General features: G+C 42.6%; 2 protein-coding genes across 5 annotated transcripts in view; both read left to right on the top strand.

Moving 5' to 3' along the window:
- sgk1 (serum/glucocorticoid regulated kinase 1) overlaps window positions 1-1,725 on the top strand; it is a gene marked incomplete at its 5' end in the record, with an annotated part of 79,119 nt that extends 77,394 nt beyond the window's left edge. For 2 of the 4 annotated variants that reach the window (XM_079525845.1, XM_079525846.1), the window contains 3 exons: window positions 226-381; window positions 533-622; window positions 820-1,719. In XM_079525845.1, coding sequence (XP_079381971.1) covers window positions 226-381; window positions 533-622; window positions 820-987 — 414 coding nt within the window. In that variant the 3' untranslated portion in view covers window positions 988-1,719. Of the gene's footprint in view, window positions 1-225; window positions 382-532; window positions 623-819 lie in introns of all 4 variants that reach the window. The other 2 variants (XM_079525843.1, XM_079525844.1) reach the window with 2 other exon arrangements.
- Window positions 1,726-6,951: 5,226 nt separating this feature from the next.
- The window catches only part of slc2a12 (solute carrier family 2 member 12), a gene marked incomplete at both ends in the record, with an annotated part of 28,793 nt that continues 12,599 nt past the window's right edge, over window positions 6,952-23,145 (top strand). The window contains one exon of the mRNA XM_079525591.1: window positions 6,952-7,118. Within this exon, the coding sequence (XP_079381717.1) occupies window positions 6,952-7,118 (167 nt within the window). The remainder of the gene's footprint in view (window positions 7,119-23,145) is intronic.

The following is a 23,145-nucleotide window of genomic DNA, read 5'->3' as shown; positions in this document are numbered from 1 at the left end:
ATTCTGCTAGGTTATAGAATACCAAGTTAGCCCCTGTGATTTAAGCCTTGTGTGTACAACATACAAGACTATGTGTTTCTACATATATACGAGACGATATGTTTCAGGCTAAAGTGCAGATTAAAGCCCTGTCCCAAGCCCATGTCTCCTAGCGAGGAACACGATCCTCGCTAGGTCTTGGCCAAAATGTTGATCTATTGTTTAATGTTTACGGTCTGTCCACAGCCTCCATTCTACAGCCGCAACACAGCGGAGATGTACGACAACATTCTGAACAAACCACTGCAGCTGAAACCCAATATCTCCAATGCGGCCAGGAACATGTTGGAGGGTCTTCTGCAGAAGGACCGCACAAAGAGGCTGGGCTGCACTGGCGACTTTGTAAGTGTTTGCATGTGTGAAATGACATTGTATGACAGCCTTAAAGCAGGCTGTCATAGTCGGCAGCAGTCGACAGCTTTAAAAAAATAAAAACATGTCAGACACCACCACCTCAGTTAACCTTATCCTTCCCTCTTTGATCTCTCCTCAGACTGAAATTAAGAACCACATATTCTTTTCCCCAATCAACTGGGACGACCTCAATGCCAAGAAGCTTACCCCTCCCTTCAACCCCAATGTGGTACGTTTCTTTTATAAACTACTATATGCAGAGTGCAGACGTCGCGGCACTGACTTCTGATATTTTCTGCACTAGCAACAGTCAGACTTCGCAAGTTGATGCAATGACCTACATTGCTACTTATATGTATAAATAAGACAATTGAACAGAGAACTACATGGCTTGACTAACCCCCCCTTCCTTCTCCCTCCTTTCAGACGGGTCCTAATGATCTGCGGCACTTTGACCCCGAGTTCACAGACGAGCCGGTACCAAACTCCATCGGTTGTTCTCCAGACAGCGCCCTCGTCACAGCTAGCATCAAAGAGGCTGCCGAAGCCTTCCTTGGCTTCTCCTACGCTCCCTCTATGGACTCTTACCTATAGGATTTCAATACAGGCATGCTCTATGGACACCAATTTAGAACCTAGAAGATATCTCATATTCCAGTGGGATTCTTCATGGGACATGAACTGTACCGTGTCTGTAGACTTGCATCTTGACCCCCTCCCTCCCCAACTTCCCATCTGTGGACGATGGACATTGTTGATCCCGTCCCCACAACTGCATCTGCATCCAAAAGGAACGTGCATTTATATATATATATATATACACCGCACGTATACAGCCACATTTACCATCCCATCTCCTGCTGGCCAGTTCCTCGGAAACGTTCAAAAGGACATATCATCAATAATGAGCCATTGTTACAACAACAATAGTCCTTGACCAAAATGGTTCTGATTTGCACAAACTGTTCAACCCTCTCCACAGTGGACACGAAACGACGGTATCCCTCTGCAAGCCTCCAGAACCCTGACCCCACCATGCGTACGGTGGGGGACATTTTGCACATAGCTCAGGCAGCTAAATAGCCCTCTAACACAACGCCACAACATACTCCTACAACACACACACACTTTTCTCACCCTTTCTCAAAAGAGGAAGAGTTGACTGTAACGGCTTCATCTTCATAGGATAATAATAATACTCTTTCATCCTCTACCACAGGGGTTCTCAACGTTTTTGGCCGGGGACCCCCGGAAATGCTTTGGCAATGTCTCGGGACCCCCGCCCCGCCCCCTCCCGACCCCCAATATAAATTGACTGCTACAATAACCTTAAACCATTTTGGGCGGGAACCCCTTTTGGTGTTTTAAGCATTGTTATAATTTAGCTATTGAAAAATAGCAGATCTACAAGCTCATAGCGCGCCACCGAGTGGCGCGCTACGAGCTTGTAGGTCTGCTATTTTTATTTTTATTTTTTAAATAATTTGGGGACCCCCTAAAATAATTTGGCGACCCCCCGAGGGGTCGCGACCCACGGGTTGAGAACCCCTGCTCTACCAGTACCCATGTCTCGGTTGTTGTCACCCACAGGGGGCCCATCAGTGGAGTTATCCTGAGTAGAATGGAGATGATGTTCAGTCATTTTGGTGCTTTAGTTTCTTCTTATTTGTGTTTTGTTTGTTCTGTTTTAGAAAAGGGAGATATTTAAAGCTGAATGTTACAGAGGGGGGATACTTAATGCTCTTAAAATGTGCCTTTATTTATTTATTTTTTCATTGGAGCTCAGATCTTTTGGGTTTTTACCATGACATTGTCAAGTTACTATGAGTTCACTCTTCCTCGACTCCACCACAGCTATATTTTTCCTGTTTGCGGGGCGAGTTGAAGCCTTTTGAAGTCAGGGGTTAGGGATGGACGTATAGCACTATAAATCTGTACCCTTGTCCTACCCATAACACGTAGGATTTAGGTCATGGAATGATGTGTGTCAAATTCCAGCTCCTTGTTTTGTGTATGTAAACTGAGATGCTGGGAGAAGACAGAGAGAGCAGTGCTGCTATGTCACAGACGTACTACAGGGAGACCCTAAAGCAAACGGACCAGGAATGTGTACTCTCTGAATGGTTCCCTTTGAGATTTGCTCGCCAACCGAGTCCCCCCTCGTGTAGTCTTACATTCACCTCACAGTCAATAATGTAACAAGGCCATATGGCTGGGCGTTAGTGTCGGAACGGAACATTCCATTTTAATATTGCTGTAACAAAAGTTAAATGGTATTTAAGTTTGTTTGTTTGTATATTTGGAGTTATGTGTACTAGTTTTAATGTATATGGAACAAAAAGAGACTAAAGGTATGCTTAAAATATGTATACTTGTATGTAACAATTCCTGATAAATGTACTGTAAATTGTAAAATTGTTTCAGATTTATGTTGCCATGTCTGGTTTTCAATAAAATATGTTTAACTTTATTATAACCTAGCCTTACCTGATGTGTTATTTTTTTTATAGTTACATGAACAAAACATTTAAAACATCCTTCTCACATTGCAGCCAAAAGGGATCTGTGTACAGTACAGCGTAGTTTTAGTAAATTACGTTTAGTAAATACTAACTTTGCCGTTAATATACTGGTCATCGGTGCCCTAATGTCTGATTTATACTTGTCGTACAACAACAACAGTGCTGTATTACGTAATACGTATACATCGGTCATAAAAGTTGATTTAGGAACACTCACAAGTTTTAACACAAATGACAGGAATGTATTTTCTGTCGATTACCCGTAAGCACTTTTCCCCATACAGTGACACAGACAGGCCTATAGCCTGGCTCCAGCCCTGAATCGCTACCATTAAACAAAATATGTCCATAATGAAGTGAAACGAAATGAAAATTCAGACTTAAGTTGAGTGTCAGGCTAACACAGGCGGGCAGGGGCAAAGTATAGACTTACAGGGGCTTGAGCGTGACCTCTGCCAACTGTCCCACATAACTGTGGACTTCAACCCCTGTCTGTGCGTCAGCAATGTTATACAAGTGTCTGTGATGATCGTCAGATCGTGTGTGTGTGTGTTTTTGAGGGTAAATCATAGGGCAGTTGCAGATAACGTGATATTAAAGCCACTCTGGGTCAGTGGATATATGAACCCAGAAAAGGAAGTTCAACTGGACAGCTGAACTTGATATTGAAAGAATACTGAATTTAGCTATAAAACAAGAATTAAAAAAATATGAATCTATATATAATATCTATATATCTGTGCATGTGCCATGCATGCACACTCAATCACATTCACAATACAGGTATACTGAGTCATGCACTCTAATAGTGGTAAATGGTGCATTTATATAGCGCCTTTATCCAAGGCACTTTACATAGATCGTGCATTACATTCACCCATTCACACACACACACACACATTCTTACACAGATGGCAGCAGAAACCATGCAAGGCACCAACCTGCACATCAGGAGCAATTAGGGGTTCAGCGTCTTGCTCAAGGACACTTCGACACTAGCTCTGGGGGAGCCCGGGTTCGAGCTGGAAACCTTGCGGTTACCATCCGGTCACTCTGCCACTGAGCCACCGCCGCCCCAATGCCATACATTGTCATTGCGAACGAAGTGAGCACTAACTATAGAAGCTTGCCAAAACTGTCTGTCTGTCTGTGTGTCAGTCTGTGTGTGTGTCACGCTGTAACACCCCCCGCCTGCCACCAGAGGCAGAGGGCAACTGAAATTGGAACGATACAGAGGTCTCTCTCTCTGTGTGTGTGTGTGTGTGTGTGTGTGTGTGTGTGTGTGTGTGTGTGTGTGTGTCAGACTGCTACAACAGCTTCGTTCGCTTCCCGCATTTACACGTCTTACTTGTATCATAGACATACACTATCACTATAGCATACTATTATGTGTTGATTCATTGGAAGGACATGTGGTTCACATGACATGACTCTTTGAACAGAAGTAGGTTACTGTACGTTGGCACAATAACCCTGGGAGGTACTTGAGGTAAACAGATCGAAAAGGGGGCATGCACTTCCAGAAATCTGTAAAAACTAAGAAAAAAAGGGAAAAGAAAGGAAAAACTTGGAGAAAATGTCATTGTAGAGCAAAACAAAATATTAATATTGCCTACCGTTGATGCTAATAGGGTGCATTTTGCATCCCAAAAGGCAGATTATTGATAATGGACCTATCCGTGGACCTTTCTGGGGGTCCCATGGAAGGACGCACTACTGTACACTGTACTGTAATTTGGATTTTGGTGCCATTTAAATTACTTTATGTTTGCATATACTTTGCAATTGTCAGATTTAGAATTGCGTTTATTTCTTTCAGATACATTTTCTACGTGAATATAACCATATTATAACCATATAAGATGAAATGGGAGTTAAATGCTGCAATTTGTAAAAATATATGACTCCTAACGTCATTGAAGCGGGACTCGTACGATGTCCATGGGGACCCATCTAAAAGACCACCCCTGGGTCCCGGGACCCATTACATCGAAAGACTATTTACATCATTGGCCTACATACAATGTTTACAACCATGGGAAAATATAAGATATTTTCCAAATGACTACCATAGAAGCAAACTATTTGTACTTGGACTAGGTTGCTGCACTGTGGGCCAAAGAGTTGCTTCAGACATGTCATTATACTGCCATCTACTGGATAAACATTGTATTTCCATGCTGAATGAACAGTGCAGGATGTGATGCATGTGTGCAACAGCCTGAATCAATCACATTATTACACAGCAATGACAGCACACAATCAATCACATTATTACACAGCAATGACAGCATACACACAGCAGCAGCAGCAGCAGCAGCAGCAGCAGCAGCAGCAGCAAAGAAAGAAAGAAAGAAAGAAAGAAAGAAAGAAAGAAAGAAAGAAGAAAGGCCTACATAAACAAAGGTGTTGCCACCAAGCCAATCGTATGAGCCTATAGAGACTTGAGAGGGTATGCACGACATCATCATCATACCCGGAAGTTATGCGGGAACGCCAATTGAGTGGCCAAAAAAAAAAAACTACTTTCTGGCCTTGACAGCCCATACATCCAAACAGAAACGTCCTATCTGATATCTCATTAAACAACGTTAAACTCACTTTTTGCCACTCGATTTGCCACTCATTTTATGCATGCGCATGCCGCATACAGTGGCAACCAGTGGTTCCCAAACCTTTTCATGTCAAGGACCCCCCAGACGCGAATCCGCCGTTGGCAAAAATAAATTGCCTCCAGTGTGATACGAGTCTGGCTTATTAGCCAGGCTAAAGGACCTCCATAAGAGACGATGTTTACGGCTCTAGGGCCCCCAGTTTGACCTGAATTAGTCTACGGTCACCTAATTAATAGCATTTCTATCTCTGGGACACATATTGTAAAATCAAACTTAATTTAACTCTGAGAGTGTACAGTACACTCTCAGAGTTACAGAACCATAAGGGTCCATTTGGTTCCTAAATATAATTTAGCTGGGGAGCCCCTGGAACTCCCTCAAGGACCCCTGGGGGTCCCCGGACCACACTTTGGGAACCACTGCTCTATAGAGGGTATGCGCATGACATCATCACCAAACCCGGAAGTTATGCAGGAATGCCTACTGAGTGGCAAAAATCTACTTTCTGGCCTTGACAGCCCATACATGCAAACAGAAAAGTCCTATCTGATTGCATTAAACAACCATGTTTAACAATGTTAAACTCACTTTGCATGTTGCTTTGCCACTCGATTTGCCACTCGATGTGCCATTCACTTTAAGCATGCGCATGCACTCTATACATCCACCCTGTCACTATTCACAACCTATTCTAAGTATACTGTGTAGTGTGTACCACTGTACCCTATCACAACTTACTAGTACCTCTAGCATACTATTACTGCACCCTGTCACAACTCACAACAACACAACCTACAAAGCCTAGTAGGCCACAACACAACCTACAAAGCCTAGTAGGCCACAACACAACCTACAAAGCCTAGTAGGCCACAACACAACCTACAAAGGCTATAGGCCACAACACAACCTACAAAGCCTAGTAGGCCACAACACAACCTACAAAGGCTATAGGCCATAGGCTACACATACTGTACCGTCACAACAACTCACTAGCTTCAACAACAGACACGTTTACAACACAATATGACAACAATACAGCAACAGCTTGAATCGCATACACACACAACATAGACTTACAACAGCAACAACAACAGCAGCAGCTGTGCTCCAGTCTGGAGTAGAAGCCCACACGTGAGGAAGGTTGACCCTGTCATCAACAATGCCCTTCGGATCGTGACTGGCTGCCTGAAGCCGACCCCTGTGCACTACCTGCCAGTCCTAGCAGGAATTGCCCCCGCCGGCCTTCGACGAGAGGCTGCAACCCTCGCTCTTGCAAGGAAAGCCAAGGAAAACGACTGGCATATCCTGCATGAGATAACAACAAAGGCAGCGCCCCCAAATAGACTCAAGTCCCGCCACCCCTATAACAGGAGAGCACAAGACATGCTTGGTTCCATCCCTGAGGACCTGTCGACAAGGGCATGGCTGGCAACCACCTGGAATGGGAGTCGGCCGAGCCCACACGCCTGCACTACTACACCCAAGACCCGGGAGACGGAGTCGAAGGAGAATACCTACCACGCCGACACTGGACCCTGTTAAACCGCCTCCGTACTGGGGTCGGACGCTTCGGATTGTCTATGAAGGAGTGGGGCCTGGCAGACAGCGCAGCATGTGAGTGTGGCGAGCCTGAGCAGACTGCCGACCACATAATTGCCACCTGTCCTCTGTACAGACCTCCTTCAGAGGCTGGCCTCTTCCATGTGGGACCAGAGACAATGGCGTGGCTTTCTGACACTGAGCTGGACATATGACGACGATACACGAAAGAAGAAGAAGAACAGCAGCAGCAGCAAAAGAAAAGAAAAACAGGTTCGTACCCTGAGATGTCTTCTTCTTGGCTTCGTCAGTTGTGCAAAGTGGCTCAGGGGTAGAGTGGCTGGATGGTAACCGCAAGGTTGCGAGTTCGAACCTTGGCTCCCCAAGAGTTAGTGTTGAAGTGTCCTTGAGCAAGACTCTGAACCCCTAATTGCTCCTGATGTGCTGGTTGTTGCCTTGCATGGTTTCCACTGCCATCGGTGTATGAATGTGTGTGTGTGAATGTGTGAATGTAATGCACAATCTATGTAAAGTGCCTTGGATAAAGGTGCTATATAAATGCACCATTTTGCAAGTGATGGCCAGGGTCAAATTTGGATGGCATGGACTAAACTAAAGACTAAACTCATGACTAAAGCCTATATATAGGCTATAGGGTCCAGGATTCACAGTCGAGAACAGACACTGCAGTCACTGAGAAGTTGAGCTTGATATGGTGGGGGGGAATGTAAGCACACTGTCCATGCCATTCTAAGCCATCCATGCAAGTGATTTCCTCATTTAAAAGGTCTGTTGTGTTGACCCCTGAGCCAGGGCATTTAAAGTAAATTCTTTCAGTGTTACATAAGTGATAACCGGGTTTATATTGGCATTCATCACAACTTAAGACCAACTTAGGCATACTGTCTCCACTCTGGTCAGGAGCACCTGTGTTGTCAGAATGGCAGGCAGAGATGTCACCTACATAGTCTTAGGTCTGATGATCTGGACCTCCTAAGTGTATAATAGTGAAGCTTCATTCTCTCCTCCACTGGTGGCCTTCCTGAAGTGCATAGATGGTCCAGGACTTTAATCAAGAGGAAGTCCCCCTGCATACACCCCTGGCAGGATGTTAAACTCCTCACTGTTGCTGTCTGGGGTCACCACCACCTTCACCTTGGCTCTTTTTACATGGCTCGACAGATTCACAGCTTTCCTGGATACAAACGGCACCAAACATTCCAAGTGGATTTGGTCCCATTTTGGTCCCATTTGCAGCTATCTATTGAAATTGTTCAGACACAATGTTGTTGTGTGCACAACAAGGTCCATGAACCCTATGACATGAATTTGAATTTCCGGTGTTGGCGAATGTTCTGCTCGTTGGGGTCGACGGACCTGGGGTGAGTGGTCTGCTCCTGAACTGTTGTCAAGCATGATCCAGGGCGACGGTTCCGGGTTACCCATGGCTCCTATGGTCCGGTGTAGGTTGGGAGGGACACCATATGCCTTTAGTGTCAGAAAGAAAGAAAGAAAGAAAGAAAGAAGTTAAAAAAAAACGACATTGTGCAAAGGGATTATTTACAGTATCTGTATACATCCTTTAGATTTCAATCCATATTTTGAATACCGGGATTTATAATATTAACAGTTTTTGTATTACTGTAAATTATGCCATAATTAATGATACGCAACCTGCGTAGCTAGTTCAGAGTCAGACACCTAAAGGGAGCGCGCCTACCTGATCAGGTGACTAGTCACATGCACTCTTTACCTGATCAGGTGACTAGTCACATGCACTCTTTACCTGATCAGGTGACTAGTCACATGCACTCTTTACCTGATCAGGTGACTAGTCACATGCACTCTTTACCTGATCAGGTGACTAGTCACATGCACTCTTTACCTGATCAGAGCGGCTATTTAAACTGCTCTGCCTACCTGCTCATTCCTGGCTTCTCTCCCTGCCTCGCTTGCTGCTAACCATGACGTTTTGCAAATCCCACCGCCTCCCCAGCATCCACCTGTAGGCTCCGTTTCTAGATCCCACTGCATGGGGGTCTTATTCATTCCCCGTAATTCTGTTTGGCTTATAACTTAACCCATTTTGGGCGGGAACCCCTTTTGGTGTTTTAAGCATTATGTTATGCTTTAGCTGTTGAAAAACAGCAGATCTACAAGCTCATAGCGTGGCACTTGTAGGTCTGCTATTTTTGAAAAATGTGGCGCAAATCTTTGAATATATATTATTTCAGAGAGAACGTTTTTAACTCAAATCTTTGCTTCCTGCGGGGGTCCATGGAACAACATATTTTCAGATGGGGTGGTCGGCGGCCAAATACAGATAATTCTAGGGGTCCTTGACATGAAATAGTTTGAGAACCACTGATATAGAAAAATTGGTTTTTCTGAAAACTGTCAGGATTTAGAAGATATTTTGTAGAATCGAGCTCAGGTCTAAATGGGTAAAATGTTCATGCTACAGGGAATGAATAGGGACAGAGCCCTGGCGCCAAACTATGCTTCATATATCTATGCTCAATTATGCTCAAAAAAAATATATTCTAAATTCTAAGAGTTGTCTGACTGCCATAATGGTAGAATTGTGCCTACAAAAGAAACTGAGAAAGAGCATGAACATATGAATGTGATACAAATAAATAGTGGTATTATATTATAGTAAACATGTTTCTATTCTCTAAAACACAGTTATATTTTGTCCTTTTTTTTTAAAAACATGCACATAGCCAATCTACAAGCTCACACACAACATGATGCGTGTATAAGCATGAGATTTTAGATTGGCTGTTTTCAGCAAAGAGATTATTATAGCGAATAAATGTGAGAACTGTTTGCTCTGTTACTGTACTCTACAGTTTCCACTAGATGGCAGCAGAGTCTTGTTTTATGACAGGTTGTAGTCAGACTGTAAAAAGTTGTAGCAACTTGTTTCAGTCAGCCTTCATTGGTTCTCAAAGTAGGGTCAGGGTAGCCCAAACATTTAGACTCTTGTAGAGGTTTTTTTCGATTCTGACGAATAGAGAGATTCGTCAGAATTGAAAAAAAACTCTACAAGAGTCTAAATGTTTAGGCTAGGGTCAGGGGACCCCCAGCCAGGGGTCCTTGACAGTGTTCCAGAGGGTCCCCAGCCGAATGCTTCACTTAAATCCTCATTATCCTTGTCAATATTCAAAAAACATCTAAAGAAATATCTTATTTCTTCCTCTCTGTAGATTACATGATTTACTTTGATCTGTTATATTTTCTTTTGTGTGTTTGTGGTTTGTATTGTTTATTTCCCTTTTTTGTGCAGTCTGTGTTTTTTATTTCTTTATTGCACAGACTTTTGTATTGTTCTTAATTGAACTTTTAATCTGTTTTAAATCAATGACCTCTTCCATACAGGAAAGGATTCCAAATAAGCCAGCTGGCTTCTTCCTTTCCTTGCATTGTATTTTTGTTTCTTTGATATGTATTGTATATGTTGTACTACGTGCTAAATAAATAAACCTAAACCTAATGGGAAACAAATTAACCACATTAACCCAGAATTTATATCAGAAATTCTGAAATATGTACAGACCAGGTTAGGTTGGTTAACTTTAGGCACATGGTTTAATATATTTTTTGTGAGGTTGAGGTTAGGATTAGGTTTAGGCGTAGTTTTTGTGAGGTTAAGGTTAAGGTTGGGTTATTGTTAGCCATAGGCTAACACTGGGTTCCCCCGGGGCAGCAGAGAGTACACTGGGTTCCCCCCTCGGGGGAACCCAGTGTACTCTCTGCTGCCCCATCTGGCGGAGTCAGGTTACCATTGACTCCCCACTCATCCAATTTGGTTTGTGATCTGCTTGTCTTAAACAACGTTAAACTCACCAACATTGCAGCTGTAGTCCCAGCTTGAATTATCCTCTTTCAATCTGCCGAGCTTGTTTTTCATAAAAATCCCCCGTAGACATGTTATGAGCTACTTTCTGTCAAGAAATTCTGTGCAGGTGATTCTTTTTCTAAGTGCTGGAGTTTGGAAGCGCTCGTCATAAGTCACTGAACGGCCCAGCGTACCACCTGTTTCGAATTTGCACATAATGCAGGAGACAGCAACGCGACCCGTTAACAAAAACGAGTGCTTCCAAACTGCAACAATAATAGAATAAAAATCACCTACAGAGGATGTCTTGACAGAAAGTAGCTCATAACATGTCTACGGGGGATTTTTATGAAAAACAAGCTCGGCAGATTGAAAGAGGATAATTCAAGCTTGGACTACAGCTGCAATGTTTGTGAGTTTAACGTTGTTTAAGACAAGCAGATCACAAACCAAATTGGATGAGTGGGGAGTCAATGGAGGGTATTGCAACTCTAGATTCATCCCATTATAAAAAAATCTAGAGTTGCAAATTGCGGCTAACCGTGGGCGAAAGGTAGCCCCAAATTAAATTAAATGACACACAAATCAGCTCTGCAGTGCTACTAAGCTAACTGTAGGCTAGCTAACTCACCTGAATAGCACTACAAAAACAAACTGTCGTGAAGATAAAACTTATTCTCTTTCTATGTGGCCTGGTGGTAGCATTATGCCTAGGCTGTTCTTCCATGTTGTTTATTTCCGCGTCAATTTCAAACACAGGTGGGTGCGTGACGTCTGATGTGTGATGTGTCTCCTGCAGGTGTGTGTGTGTGTGTGTGTGTGTGTTTGGGGGGGAGGGGGGAGGGGTGGGGGGAGGGATTTATAGTCACTGCTGCCTATGAGACTTTAGGCTATATTTATTGAACAAAGTGTGTTCAAGATTATTCAGTCTAAGTAAAATAATAGAAGAAACCATAATAATAAATCATAAAGTCTGACTCTGATTCTAATAATGATAATTATAGCTACAAGTTAACAGAACAGCAGGCTTATAGGTCTGTTTAAAGAGATATTACTATTTAACATGGTTAAAATGGAGATTGAAGTTACAATGAATTTATATAGGGTGTGTGTGTGTGTGTGTGTGTGTGTGTGTGTGTGTGTGTGTGTGTGTGTGTGTGTGTGTGTGTGTGTGTGTGTGTGTGTGTGTGTGTGTGTGTGTGTGTGTGTATGCAGTCTTCATCAGAGTCATGACATCATCAGGGGAGCTCCACGAAATACACGAGAGACGTGTGGTTAAGGCTGAAAACATCATCAGGGACATCCATCACCCCAGCCATAGCCTGTTCAAGCCACTGCCGCACCCACAGCCGGGTAAACGTTACACAAGCACCAAAAGCAGCACCACCAGACTCTGGAACAGTTTCTATTTGTCAACAATTAGACAGCTGAACAAGAACTAAGTCTGGTGACACTGCACAGACTGAACTGAATTTGTCCGTTGTTTTTTTATAGACTCCTTTATATGATCAACATTTATGACCTAGTATTTATTTGTATGGCTACATCAACATTTATGACCTATTATTTATTTGTATGCATACATATTGTATCATGTACATTAGTCATGTACTACACACTTTATGTGCGTAGTACATAAAGTCCTTTAACTGCAATGATGAGCCTTCACAATCAAGAATTTCACCCACGTTACTTGTAATGTGATGTGACAATAAAGATTGATTCTGATTCTGATCCCTCCTGCATGGTCCAGGAGGGATTTAACTAATGACTAATTAACTTATAAAACAAATCATTACCAATACAGTTACAGAAGTCATTTGTGTTTAGCTCAGAGGATGAGGACCATAGAAGAAGACATGATTTTAAACATCTGTTCGCTCGGACTACACTAAAACAAATGTGCACTTTTGTTACAGGTATAAAGTTATGGAATTCACAAAACCAGGAGTTGAAGAGTTGTACAACAGTGTTTCAGTTTAAGAAAGTGTTTAAAAAAGAAAAAATTATAAAATATGAATTAGAAGGTTAGATATAAGTGTTATTTTGTTTCCTCAGCGTTGTCTTTGTTTGTTCTCTTGTTGAGCTCTATGTCCTTTGTCTTTGTTGTTTTTTCTTTCTTTTTTGATGTAATCATGTATGGTTGGTGGCAGCATCAATTGGTTGTTTTGTTCTTTTTTATTTGATGTAATCATGTATGGTTGGTGGCAGCATCAATTAGATGTTTTATTGTAATGATAGGGGCAGGTATAAATAAGATTTATCTTCTTCCTGCTCCTTTTCTTTTCTGTATGGAATATGTAAAAAAATAATAAGTACAAAGTAAAAATTAATATGATCATGTAAAACCATAACTGAAATGAAATAAATAAATATGAAATGAAATGAAATATATAGGTTACAATGGTAGCATGCATACAGTATCAATCCATATTTAAAAGTAGACCATTATATTATTGTAAAAAGACAAAAAAAAGGCTCCAGACTAAGTTTGCAGAGAGCAATGTTTGCGTACTGAGATTATTGATTTCAAATTGTTGTGACAGAATACAGATGTTAGTTTACAGTTTACACCAGGTTGACCAAATGCAAAATGTTTTCCCATTTTTGTCTCAACCAGGCCGAAGGCATGGGGAGAGAGTATGTTTTGCACTCCGTCCGTCCGTCCGTCCGTCCGTGTGTCCGTCCGTCCGTCTGAGAACAGTTTATCTCCGGCACCGTTAACCCGGTCGATGCCAAATTTTGCACACACACTCCCTGGATGCCAACGATGAACCTCTCTGCCCCGAAATTCCCAGAAAGGCCTGTTATAGCACCACCAGGAGGCCGACCTTTGAAAAAAATTTTTTTATATTACTCCTCCAGCTTCTGTCCAAAGATCCTGCAAATCGTTACACACTATCTAGTTATTCTATTTATAGTGACTCATAGGAATAGACTACGTGACAACCAGGAATAGTCTGGTAACCACCGGAGAGACGGGTGGCAGCCGGAAAGTAGACGGCACCCGGGAGCAGTATGGGTTGGCCTGTGTCTTCCGTGAGGAAGAAGCCCAACAAACCCACGGTGAGGCCTTTAGGAGGGCCATTCAAGCCTCAAGTGGAGCCTGCGGCACCACCAAGGGCTCCTCCTGTCTACATGTCGAAGTGTCCTTGGGCAAGACACTGAACCCCAAATTGCTCCCGATGTGCTGGTTGGTACCTTGCATGGCTTCCGCCGCCATCGGTGTATGAATGAGTGTGTGTGAATGGGTGAATGTAATGCACAATCTATGTAAAGCGCCTTGGATAAAGGCGCTATATAAATGCACCATTTACCATTTACCAAGGTGGAGCCTGCGGAACCGTTGCGGCTCGAGAATCCACCATTCCTGAATAAAGTGCCTGGTGCTGGAAGTCTGGTGCAACGCACAGGGCCTGACCTGGTGAGAGCAGGAGTGGACCTGGTGAGACGTAGGAGGGGCCCGGACAGGAGTCAACCCACAGAGCCTAGTCCTTCCACGCGCCAGAATGGTACCTTCCAGTCCCGGCAGAGTAGTTCAGGAGGAACGGATTGTGTGGCCCTGGTTTTTCCCTAATGGGACTGATCGAGGGTAGCTACTGGGACGTAAGTCGGGACTTGATCACCCCGGCTGGGTCATCTGAGTGAGGGGTATGATGTTGGGAGACCCGAAACCCTGATGACCTTGGGATACATCACTGAGGATACGTCCCAGGTGCATCCATGTATGTATGTATTATAGTCATGTGTTCAAGATGGATCTGTCCGATATTTCATATTCCATCCTAATTGGCTAAGATTGGCATTCAAAGTTTGCAGGATTGGCCCTTTTGAAACAAAAAGCCTCAAATCATGAACGCAGCGTACAATTCACGTGAAATCTTTCACAGACTTTCCTACTAGGCTGAGGAATATATCCCACCCTTTTCACATTGGCCTATTATAGCGCCACCAGGAGGCCGCCACAACCTGACCTGGCCTGGTGGAGACCTGTGCCCTGAGGGGCACTTTTTCTAGTTAGCCTTGTATTTGGAAAAAAATAAAAGATGCTTGTTGTATGTTATTGTGTTCTTCCCAAATAGTTGTGTGTTGGTCAGTTGCCTGTTCCTGTTGCATAAGAGACCACACACACATTCAGTGTCAGTAAACTGGGCTTACTGGAGATCAAACACAGACACAAATACAGGGGCAACAGGTGCAAGTCTTGTACAATGTCTTTGAGAGTGTTTGCATTTAAATAACAGGTTTTGAAAATAGGCCATCCTCAAAAAGAGTGACACCAGCTGTGGTCACCAACTACTCTGAAGAAGGCGGGCAGGTGTATTAGGTCACGCATAAAGACTGTGGAAATAAGGTCAAACCGCAAGGATTGTGGATTTAGGCCATAAGTACCATGATAATAATATGTAGGTAAACTGTAGGAGAGCCTAAAGCGTTATTCATTGTATGGATTTTCGGTGGTGAGGTGACCACCGAACTACAATATGACGTCACTGAGCCGCGGTGAAGAGCAAACCACCGCCACCGCCTTCTCTCTGTTTGTACTCACCACCGCTCAACGTTCTTACAGCTCCGGTGGTCGATCACCTCACCACTGAAAATCCATACTGTGATGAATAGGCCTTAAGAATAATGGTGTTTTTTTTTTGTTTTTTTTTAAAGCTATTTTTTTGCGGCTTACGCCTTTTATTGGTTTTTGAAGGGACAGACAGTAGGCTGACAGGAAACGGGAGAGAGATGGGGGAAGACATGCAGTAAAGGCTGTGTCGGGCTCGGGAGTCGAACCCGCGGCACACTGCGACTGGATTACCAGTCGGGTGCCCAGACGGTTATGCCACCGCCTGGGCCAATAATGGTGTTTTTACATAGAATATGGATGACATTGACAAAACTCTACAAGATGTTCAGACACACACACACACAAACACACACAATCTCTACATGCAGATAGTGATACATTTACAATTTAGACATTTAGCAGGCGTCTTAATCCAGAGCAATTTACAGTAAGCAAGAACAAAAAACATGGTAATGCATAAACAATTATTGTACATAGTACACAATAGTACACAATATTAAATAACATGGACATAACATGACCCATGCTAGGTTACCCCATGATAACAATAATACACCAGACCCTTAGCACCAGTAAGACGCCCTGAGGGCGAGAAGCGACCTCAAGAGGTCACTTGCACGCATCCGCCTGGGTGACGGCAGACTGCTGGGCGAGTCGCTGTTGCTTTGGCATGGGGCGTTAGATCAACATATGGAATGAATTCTGTACGTGTCTTTAGTGTACAGGGTTTGATGAGGTCAGATCAATATAAGGAATGTCAGAACAGGTCAGCTCCATATATGGACATCTAAGGGTGGCAGCGGGGGCAATGTCTTGAGTGTACAGGGTGTGATGAGGTCTGGCCATATGTGGAGCGTGTCTTGAGTGTACAGGGTGTGATGAGGTCTGGCCATATGTGGAGCGTGTCTTGAGTGTACAGGGTGTGATGAGGTCTGGCCATATGTGGAGGGTGTCTTGAGTGTACAGGGTTTGATGAGGTCAGATCAACATAAGGAATGTCTGAACAGGTCATCTCCACTAAGGGTGGCAGCGGGGGCAGTGTCTTGACGATGTCACGTGGCATGACCATATATCAGGGGTTTTCAACTGATTGTGAACCAGGGACCACCACCTTGACTAAGAATCAACCTGGGGACCACTGTTGTGTTGTAATGGGATATGGGCTAAGATTAGTGCTTTCGTAACACTTGCTATGGAATGCATCCCATGTATATACTGTTTCTCAAACGATGGTCCACGGACTTATAACTGATATACAGTACTGACACGTGTGGCCCTATCTTGGGCGTGCCTTAACCTTCATCCCTAAACTGTTTTTTCCATATTATTTTACTATCTTGAAAAATATTTTAAAATAGTTCAACTAGCAGATCTACATCCATACATTATGGCTATTATCGGCTATTTGAACTATTTTAATAATAGTAATATATATATATATATATATATATATAGTAAAAATGATATAGCACATGATGACATGATTATATGGGCACCTTAACATTTCCTAACTAGAAAAAGTGCCCTTCTGGGCACAGGTCTCCACCAGGAGGATAGGAGTGTGTGTGATGTTTGGCAAAATGTTTAGGAGTAATATAAACATGTTTTTTTTGTTTTTTGTTTCTTGCAACAATTTTCTTCATTTTGTTGAGGAAATGCAGAGCCAGATCACTCATAGCATCTGAGGATAGAATTCTGGATGAGCAGGACATGTGCAGCATTTTGTACAAAACGGGCTAAAACTTTGGAAGGCAATCTTAGCTAATCAGTGTAGAATCTGAGAAATCCAACAGGCTTGTCTTGATCACATGACTACAGAGATCATGTGTACCGATTTGCATGAGATTTGGATGAAATCTGTGCGACTAACATAAACCATGTGTTTTGCAGAAATCGGCCTCATGGTGGCGCTATAACCGGCAGATGTGGAGGGATGCAGGGAAAATGTTTTTCCATGGCCTCTAGGGAGTGCACATACATAAGTTGTTGATGCAGTTATAGGTAAAAACAGGAATTGGCCTGTTATAGCGCCACCGTGAGGCTGATTTGGGAATAAAATAGTGGCATGTCGTCCTCGGCCTAGTGGAAATGTGCGTGTATAATTTCATGGAAATTGGACACTGTGTTTGTGATTTGTGGCATTTTGTTCGAAACGGACCAATCATGTGAGCTTTGGAAGCCAATCTTAGCCAATCAGGATGGAAGATGGGAAATTGTGCAGATCTGCGTTGATCACATGACTATGGAGATAGTGTATACCGAATTGTGTGATGTATGGAAAAAAATGTGTACGAGTTATCTACAGAAATGTGTTTTGCCTAAATCGGCCTCATGGTGGCGCTATAACAAGCCGTTGAGGAATATTTGGGGCAGAGGTTCGTCGTTGGCATCCAGGGAGTGTGTGTGCAAAGTTTGGCATGGATCGGGCCAACGGTGCCGGAGATTAGCTGATAACGGACGGACGGAAGGAAGGACAGAAGGAAGGACACACACACACACACACACACACACACGGACGGAGTGCAAAACATACTCTCTCCCCATGCCTTCGGCCTGGTGGAGACAATAATGATGACAATAAGGATGATCAGGCAAGCTGGTACACTTCACCCTTCTTGAGATTCTAACTGCCTTTTCTGTGGAATTTATTAACCTCAGACTTCCCAGTAATTCTGATAACATTGGCGCACTTCCACGGAACAGTGCACAGACGGATTAGTGGTTCTGTGGAAGAAAATACAAAATCTTCACTTTGCTACATTGCTAAATGCATGGTCAGGGACCACATGCAATACCTCCACGGACCACCAGTGGTCCACGGACCACCTGTTGAAAACCCCTGCCATATATCATGGAGGCGTGACCAACGAACCAAAGGGAAATGCACGTTTTCAAAGTGAATGTGACCTGCGGTCGCAATTGAGGGCCAGGTTGTTGTCAGTGACCATAGCAGGTGCTGGATCTCCTCGCTGTATACGCTGACACGTTGTTTCTTATCCGGCCTAGTGGGCCTACAATACCACCACAAAGTTCAACGTAAAAACCCTCAACAAACTCCAATACGTCCAAAACTCAGCCGCCCGCCTGCTCACCTCCACCCGCTCCAGAGATCACATCACTAGTACTCCTCACCACCTACAAGTCACTGCACAACCTGGCTATCCCCCCTACCTCTCCGCTCTCCTCGAGCCACACGCACCATCCCACTCCCTCAGGTCCAGTGACGCCGGCCTCTAGTCCGGGAACCGAAGGGTGATTTTTGGCTGAACGTGGTTTCGTCAGATAAAGTTTTTTTGTCAACTGATTCTTGTAGCTTGGGGTCACCTCTTAATAATTCAAGAGGGTGCCCAGTGATATCCCTTGGGAATTTTTTGTTATTAGCCCCTTAATGCCCGAAACACAAAAGAATCCACCCAAAATAGAGTTTTATGGTATTTCATGCAAAATACTTGGTCTAAATGCATCAACTTTGATTTCTACAGTGTTTATGAATGTGGATATGCAATCCACATTGTATAAATGTATAAAATGTATGATTAATGCATTATTTATTAATGCATATTATTAACCCCTTCATGCCTGGAAACCCCAACATGCCATAAAATATATCTTGAGAATGAGATTGTATGCACAATAATCAAGTCAAATGTATCAAATCTGCTTTCTACCATCTGTATTAGTGAAACTGTAGCATATTTCTTTTCAGGTTGAAGATGGTGGCAACAACAGCCAAATCCAATTCAAATGATACACTCCAAAGTGTATGACCTAAATTATATCTATTCAATGGTCATCGTACTCCTGTCTAGTGACTGTGATGTTCATGTGGAGGACGCCCTTGCCTATGAGCTGGCACCAGTCTTAACTGCCATGTTCACAGAGGATGGAATGCAAATGTATATACCTTTATTGAAAGGATAAGCCCCTTGAGATGCATCATCTCATTTTAGAGGGGGTCCTCAACACAGATGAACAGTAATAATAATAAACAGCATCATCTAATAAGCAAGGTATAAATATGAACATGCATATTGGAAAAGAGGCAGCACTTTGTTGTAGAAAGACAAAGTCCAAGAAAGATATATATATAAAAAAAAGTGAAAATCGATTATTTAAATACATTGAAATTAAGTGATTGATCTAATTCAGAAAGCCACGTCCACATTGAAGACGTCACTTCGGGAGGAATGCTGCTGATGCAGATGTCACTGTCATTGATGTATCAGACCTTTGGACCATCCAGCTGATGTCAACCACCTACCTGTCTGACAGTGATGTCTACCTAATCTTCGGGATATAGGTCTACTGTGAAGTCTGTGATTACATCATGGTCATGATCAGGTCAGTCAGCAGAGATGCCAGGGAGACGGGGGTCAGCTAGAAATACCATGTCCTATCATGATATATCTCCTCCAATCACTGTAGCTACAAACAGCCGCCTTTTGTGTAATAAAGTAATAAAAGTAATAAGTGTAATAAAGTAATAAGTGATCGACTTAATTCATAGGAAAGGAGGTGTGGTGGACATGACCACTTCCAAATAAGCATTTATTTTGGAATGCAAATTTGTTGCTTTTGCATTAATTATTGTAGGCCTATTTTATGGGCTTTTGCTGTGTTAAGCATGATGGGGTTAATATCTAAAAATGCCCTATTCTGAAATCAAATATATTGTACATATCCACATTCATGCGGATAAACACTCTAGAAAGCTAATTTGATGCATTTAAACGATATATTTTATGGGATTTGGGCATGAAGGGGTTAATATGCATGAATTAATAATGCATTCATCATAAATCTATACTACATTGTGCCTATCCACATCCACAAACGCATGTAGAAAGCAAATTTGATGCATTTAGACCAAGTAATTCGCATGAAATACCATAAAACTTTATTTTCAGGGATTTGTTAGTATTTCAGGCATTAAGGGGTTAATAACTAAATTTGCCCAAGGGATATCACTCCCGGATAGGGTAGGCTCCCGGACTACTCCTTGTGATCCCCAAGAAGATCAGGCTCAAAACCTGAGGCGACTGGGCCTTCTGTGGCTGCCCCCACCCTCTGGAATGCCCTCCCCAAACAAAACACATCCGAGATGCCCCCTCACACATGTTCATGTGTGTTTTTAACTTGTTACATGTACTGTTTTATTGGTTTTAATTCTTATTTTACTCGTTTTTTCTAATAAAGTTGTCCTTTTCTTATGTTCCCCCCCGGCCCCCGCACATTTAAAGCGTCTTTGGGTATCAAGAAAAGCGCTATATAAGTCCCAGATATTATTAATGTTCAAGGTTGTGCACAGGTACATCGAGTAAAACATATTTTACATAACATATACCTGTGAAGGTATTGCAAGTGGTCCCTGACCATGCATTTTTGTCAGGTGAAACCTGAAAAGCTCATGAAATGTAGAATACCTAGTCATACTGAGGACCTAGTCCTGATTGGCTGCCACACACACGTTGCTGTCATGTATTGGTTACTCAGGTCACATGACCAGGAAACAGGTAACAGCACGCAGGTAACAGAAATCTTTAGAGACACCCAATGTTATGATTGAGAATGGCCGGTTGAGAGGAGCGTTCGTTACTAAATAAAGAAACCAGCGCTTCTTTCACCTGACAAATATCACCATGTGATCATTTCTTGTTTTTAGTAATGTAGGACATTGAAGATGTGTTTTTATCGACCACTAGTTGGGAAACAGTACAGTGCACTAAATGACCTGGTGATGTAATAGTCCGGGAGCCGTGGGGCTGAACGTGGTTTCGTCAGATAAAGTTTATTTCTCAACTGATTCTTGTAGCTTGGGGTCACCTCTCACGAATTCAAGAGGGTGCCCAGTGATATCCCTTGGGCAAATTTAGTTATTAACCCCTTAATGCCTGAAATACTAACAAATCCCTGAAAATAAAGTTTTATGGTATTTCATGCGAATTACTTGGTCTAAATGCTTCAAATTTGCTTTCTACATGCGTTTGTGGATGTGGATAGGCACAATGTAGTAGATTTATGATGAATGCATTATTAATTCATGCATATTAACCCCTTCATGCCTCAAACCCCCAAATCCCATAAAATATATAGTTTAAATGCATCAAATTAGCTTTCTAGAGTGTTTATCCGCATGAATGTGGATATGTACAATATATTTGATTTCAGAATAGGGCATTTTAGATATTAACCCCATCATGCTTAACACAGCAAAAGCCCATAAAATAGGCCTACAATAATTAATGCAAAAGCAACAAATTTGCATTCCAAAATAAATGCTTATTTGGAAGTGGTCATGTCCACCACACCTCCTTTCCTATGAATTAAGTCGATCACTTATTACTTTATTACACTTATTACTTTTATTACTTTATTACACTTATTACTGCAGGTCTTTAGGTAGATTGGTAGGGCTCAGTGGCCTGATAGATCTGTCTTTTTCCATCCAAACTACTCTCGGTCTCATGCTGGTGTAAGATGCCCATCAACATTTTGCCACAAAGATGTTTAAAAGTGGGGGATCTATACATTCTCAATTAATCTGTTGGTGGTAGTGCAGCTGGTTTGATGTACCTGCATGACCTTTCCCATTCTTTTCTCCCAGACTAGTAGTCTAGTTTCCTCCATAGTTTCCTTAACGGAACAGGACCTGAAGGTCCAGATGGCACTTGCTGGAGTGCCTATAGCACAAGATGAGGAGTGTGGAAATCAGACCTCAAAAGACGGCTGTTTGTAGCTACAGTGATTGGAGGAGATATATCATGATAGGACATGGTATTTCTAGCTGACCCCCGTCTCCCTGGCATCTCTGCTGACTGACCTGATCATGACCATGATGTAATCACAGACTTCACAGTAGACCTATATCTCGAAGATTAGGTAGACATCACTGTCAGACAGGTATGTGGTTGACATCAGCTGGATGGTCCAAAGGTCTGATACATCAATGACAGTGACATCTGCATCAGCAGCATTCATCCCGAAGTGACGTCTTCAATGTGGACGTGGCTTTCTGAATTAGATCAATCACTTATTTTCAATGTATTTAAATAATCGATTTTCACTCATCTTCTAACACCTTGCTCATGCTTCTAATCTTTTTTTTAATTTTATATATCTTTCTTGGACTTTGTCTTTCTACAACAAAGTGCTGCCTCTTTTCCAATATGCATGTTCATATTTATACCTTGCTTATTAGATGATGCTGTTTATTATTATTACTGTTCATCTGTGTTGAGGACCCCCTCTAAAATGAGATGATGCATCTCAAGGGGCTTATCCTTTCAATAAAGGTATATACATTTGCATTCCATCCTCTGTGAACATGGCAGTTCAGACTGGTGCCAGCTCATAGGCAAGGGCGTCCTCCACATGAACATCACAGTCACTAGACAGGAGTACGATGACCATTGGATATATATAATTTAGGTCATACACTTTGGAGTGTATCATTTGAATTGGATTTGGCTGTTGTTGCCACCATCTTCAACCTGGAAAGAAATATGCTACAGTTTCACTAATACAGATGGTAGAAAGCAGATTTGATACATGACTTGACTTGATTATTGTGCATACAATCTCATTCTCAAAAGATATATTTTATGGCATGTTGGGGTTTCCAGGCATGAAGGGGTTAATAATATGCATTAATAA

This window comes from Electrona antarctica (genome assembly GCF_951216825.1).
Source record: "Electrona antarctica genome assembly, chromosome: 17".
NCBI classification, from domain to species: Eukaryota; Metazoa; Chordata; class Actinopteri; order Myctophiformes; family Myctophidae; genus Electrona; species Electrona antarctica.
The sequence above is the reverse complement of the archived record's forward strand: the minus strand, read 5'-3'. Positions and strand labels throughout refer to the sequence as shown.